Here is a 4645-nt window from a genome sequence, read left to right as displayed (position 1 = left end):
ATTTTAGTCCCTGTGGTTTCATTATACCTGCAATTAAACCCGAATTCATTAACTCCGTTAAGTCTGGTCATTAAAGTCATCAACGTACCCTTCACGTGAGGGATAGTTTTGTCCTTTATTCCCTCAAATACACCTCAGCCCCTCACGTGAGGGGGGCTTGAGAATTACCGCTGAGGTTTATTTGAAAAGAAAATGACAAAAATGCCCCTCACGTGAGAGGCACGCTGATGGGAATAACGACCAGACTTAACGGAGTTAATGAATTCGGGTTTAATTGCAGGTGAAATGAAACCACAGGGACTAAAATTGCAAATTTGAAACTATTGGGCTAAAACCGCATATTTAAACAAACCACAAGGATGAAAACCGCAGTTCACTCTAAGGAATATATCACCTTATCAGGTATATTATATAATGTATATAATATACATGATAATACACTCAAACCCCGGGTGTGCTCAATACCCAGGGGGTAATTACCCGATAGATAACCGACAGTTTTAGGAAACTTCAATAATAGGGTAAAGGGTTGGAATCACCCAAACCCGTCTCAAACCCAACCTACTAACATCCCTAGTTTGGATTTGACCAACAAAAGAGGTTTTTTAAACATTTTCGCCTACTTCCGAATATAATACGCATTTGTGAACCCGTTTGGTTAAGTCATCACTCGAGCATCAAGGTAAACGCAGCAAGAAAGTATATATATAAAAAAGCATCAAGGTAAACAAAGCACGCACAAATTGGTTAAACGCAGCAAGAAAGTATATATAAAAAGTCATCATGACCAAATTCGAAATCAAATATCTACAACACATGCAAACTGTTGGTTCACATTTGCTACATTCAAAAGATGGTGAAATGCATCAACTCCTCATCTTTCTTCAGCAATAACACCAAGTTAAAAACCAGTTAAACCTCGCAACTTTTTTCTGCATGCTTAGCCACAACTTCAGCATCATGTTGGCGACCGGGCTTTATTATAATCTGAAGGCAAACCCTTTAAGGTAGGCTGGTAGACCGCTTTTTATACTTGCTTTTAGCCAAATTCAAAAGAAAATCGGTAAATATATGCTCATATTCTGGCATTTTACCATACCCTGACAACGTAACATCATCAAAAGTTGGTCACAAAAATATATCAAAATACCCGTGTGGATCAATATTTAAAAAAATTAAATTACCCGGAAAATAATTAATATCGATTACATAAAACCGATTCTTGGTTCCATGCTCACGAATCATATCCAAGTTGAACAAATGAAGCCCCTACATCAAACATTGTATAACATATTAAGTTATTAACACCACATTTTACTTATTTATTTTGAAAAATATTTATTTTTGAAAAAAAAAGGAAATTTGTAGAATAATACCAGACGGCGACGAAGTTCTCTAGCAAGGCGTTCAAGCAAGGCACGTGGAGGAAGCTCTGCAGGAGAATATAGATACGAATAAGACTATGGTGTACTTCACACAGGTTATTAGTGCCTTAGAATTTTTAAAGTGAAGACTTACCACCAATACATGGGTCTAAATCTGCATCGTCTGCTGACTGGGCAGCAGATGAGACCCGAGGGAAACGAAAGACGCCGGCACTTCTTGACAACTCACGCTTACTGACATCAGGTAACGAGAAACGCCTAACCACCTTAATTGCATCCCCAACAATGTACACTTTGAACAAAACACCACCTAAAACCACATCATTAACAATTATTTCAGTTTGCAATGGGACAATTCCATATATATATTCCTCAAAACTTGATACAATATTTATATTTACCAAACAAAAAATCATAATATCAAAAATACCCATTTTCAAATTTATGACATGTATACCCTTCCTTTAGTGTAAGGAGAAAGAGAAGTGTATAATAGTCATATTTTAAAATACAACTTGTATTTGATGAAACAAGATCATAATATCAAAAGTACCCATTTTCAAACTAATGACATTTATACCCTCCGTCCCTTTAGTGTAAGGAGAAAGATAAGGGTATAATCATATTATAAACGTGAAGTTATCATAATATCAAATATACCAGTTTTCAAATTTATGACATTTATACCCTTTACTGCATGAAAAAAGAAAAGGGTAAAATTGTCATGTTACAAAATATAAATTGTATTTAATGAAACATGTAAATATGAAATTTTGAGTTCTAAGAGTATATTCGAGTATAAACGTCAATTAAATACCATGATTAACAAACTCTTGAAGAACAAGGGGAGGCTCTAGCTTCTCAAGTGAATATTCATCGTATGCGAGCGACAGTTCATGTGACTTTGCAACCAGCGGTTTTGCAACTGCAACAAGTTTATAAGTTATGTAATTAATTATACCAAGAGAAACTACAATAAAATAAAATATTTTAAAAAGTGTAAAAACATACCAAGAGGGAGTGCTAATCCCGCCTTCTTAACAGCATTAGGGATAGATGATGGATCTTTTTCTATTACCAATTGTTTCGGGACACCAACTGTACCTGCATTGGTTATTGATATTAATATTTAATAATTTGAAACTTAAAGAAATGAACTTTATTAAAAAGCTTTACCATATGCATCAGAAAAATCCAGATCAGCAACATCCTGAAGCATAGATTGTCTATTGTGAAGATGCTGTATAGCATCTGGTGGATCAAGAACCGTTACTTCTGGATGTGTCAGCCGATAATCCTATAAAAATCATCCAAAAATAAATATTGTCATTCTCTATATTGATAACTAAAATATTAAAACAACATTATTCGTGATATTACTGTAAAGAAGATGGTTAACAAGACCAACCTCAAGAATTTGTTGCCACTCTTTCCCGGACAACTGCACGAAAGGAAAATGAAAAACAAAACAAAAAATCAGTTGAAACAAATACTAAAGATACGAAAAAAGAAAGAGTTGGAAACAGAAAAGTTCACCATTGTAGTTGACATATGTATTCAGACCAATATTGAAGAATAGGCCGCACTGACCTTATGCAGCACAATGTCAAAAGGACCTTGTTCTGAAAGAGGCCTTGTTTGATCAATAGGGACAAAAAATATCCCCTTTTTCCTGCCAATCATGACCAAGATTACAAAAAATAGTTCATTATACGAAGTTTTACATTGCTTTAGCGTCAATCACTACTTGATAAAGAATTAAGATTATTATCACCTAATCCAAAACCTTAAATCGTAAAGACATGAACCAATTATTGCACAAGATACTAAAATAGTTATTTCCACCCGCAGTTGAAACGTTAAAAATGGTCCAAACAGTCAGTTGACCCTTGAGCTAGAGCGGGCACCTAGAAGGTCTGGTAAAGGACCGTCCAGCTAGAGAGGGTCTTGTATGTTGACACTCTAGCTCGAGTGGGTATGTTGGGGGTCTGGTACATTGACCCAGGGGTCTATTGGTTTAATACGTTCACCCTCCAGCTAGAAGGGTTCAGGTACATTGGCTGTCAACACTCTTTAGCAATAAAGGTATCCATCCAACTTGTATTGTCCACGCGGACCATGATACACTAGACAAAGTCTATTATGGCCCGCGGTTGAAAACTTATACGACGGGTCCGAACGATCAGTTGACCGACCGACCCTGACTATCAAAACTAATAGGGGTATCCAACTTATATAACATTGATAGAGTAGCTGACTTCTATTATGACCCGCGATTGAAGCGTTCTACTTCTAACGTCACATACTCACATGTCACATACTCACATGTCAATCAAACATATGAATATTCACACAGTAGAATCACTTCAAAAAAGTATAAATATCCAACTACTCAATAAAAATAATATTTTTTAAAATAAAAATTGTTCCTTTAGGTGAAAGGAACAACTTTTCTTCTCTAGAAATACCACCATCCATTGGCAAATGGCACTTTTATACTTATTTAAGATGATTCTTGTATGTGATTATTCATATATCATAAAAGACCTATTCCTTACATCTAAAGGTACAACTATTTCAAACTTAAGAGTACAAGTCACTAAACCAATGTAATTTATGTACAAGCAACATTTTTTTTCTTCTAAACAGCCTATCATAACATGTAATACAACTCATCATTTAACAAACAAATCCAACCAAGAACATAATAATAATAATAATAATAATAATAATAATAATAATTGTTGATTGAAATTAAAAAAAAACAAGAATAGGGTTATTTAAAATACCTAGCCAAGCCTTCAAATTTGGGTTGCAAGAAGCTTTTAATCTTCTTGGAGGTAAGCGCATAGCCCACAACGACGACCTTGGTGGATTTGTCTTGAAACCCTAATTCGGCAATTGAGCTGCTGGATTCAAATTCCATGTCTTCTTCTTCGCTGTTGTACCCAATCATCTCTTCCTGCATCAGCCTCATAATAATAATTAATTACGGATGAATGTAGGATGAATGATAAATTGGGGATTTTTATTGTTGTTTGTTTTGGGCGAATTGAGGAATTGATATGATTGATTGATTGATTGATAAAATTGGTTACGGATTGGAAGAGAGAATAATAATAATAATAATAATAATAATAATAATATTATGATGAATTGAAATGAAATGAAATGAAATGAAGTGTGGTGTGGTGTGGTGTGGTGTGGTGTGGTGTGGTGTATATATAGACAAATAATCCTACACTTCGGAGAACCTTCCG

The 4645-nt window shown here is 34.8% G+C and overlaps 1 protein-coding gene across 3 annotated transcripts; it reads right to left on the bottom strand.

The window, feature by feature from the left end:
- Window positions 1–747: 747 nt before the first annotated feature.
- Window positions 748–4435, bottom strand: LOC143557702 (inositol-tetrakisphosphate 1-kinase 3-like). 3 transcript variants are annotated; one of them, XM_077046709.1, is made up of 10 exons: window positions 4175–4435; window positions 2976–3057; window positions 2794–2826; window positions 2562–2682; window positions 2397–2489; window positions 2203–2310; window positions 1519–1695; window positions 1377–1432; window positions 1185–1269; window positions 748–1100 (listed from the first exon to the last, which is right to left on the bottom strand). In XM_077046709.1, the coding sequence occupies exons 1-10, from the start codon at window positions 4360–4362 to the stop codon at window positions 1003–1005; spliced, it is 1041 nt and encodes a 346-aa protein (XP_076902824.1). In that variant the 5' UTR covers window positions 4363–4435; the 3' UTR covers window positions 748–1002. The 3 variants fall into 3 exon arrangements, with proteins under 3 accessions (XP_076902824.1, XP_076902825.1, XP_076902826.1); XM_077046710.1 differs by having other exon boundaries at window positions 1522–1695; XM_077046711.1 differs by having other exon boundaries at window positions 2922–3057; window positions 4175–4291.
- Between the last annotated feature and the right edge of the window lie 210 nt (window positions 4436–4645).

This window comes from Bidens hawaiensis, unplaced genomic scaffold, assembly GCF_021521415.1.
Source record: "Bidens hawaiensis isolate Kalapana, Puna unplaced genomic scaffold, B.hawaiensis_p1.1 tig00019083_1, whole genome shotgun sequence".
NCBI classification, from domain to species: Eukaryota; Viridiplantae; Streptophyta; class Magnoliopsida; order Asterales; family Asteraceae; genus Bidens; species Bidens hawaiensis.
This window is presented reverse-complemented; position numbering and strand designations above follow the sequence as displayed.

Coding starts and splice junctions, on each gene's coding strand:
- LOC143557702 (XM_077046709.1), bottom strand. CDS start 4,362: ATGAGGCTGATGCAGGAAGAGATGATTGGGTACAACAGCGAAGAAGAA. Junction 2,827..2,975: donor TTGACATTGTGCTGCATAAG/GTCAGTGCGGCC, acceptor CCTTTCGTGCAG/TTGTCCGGGAAAGAGTGGCA. Junction 1,270..1,376: donor GAGAACTTCGTCGCCGTCTG/GTATTATTCTAC, acceptor TGTTTGATGTAG/GGGCTTCATTTGTTCAACTT.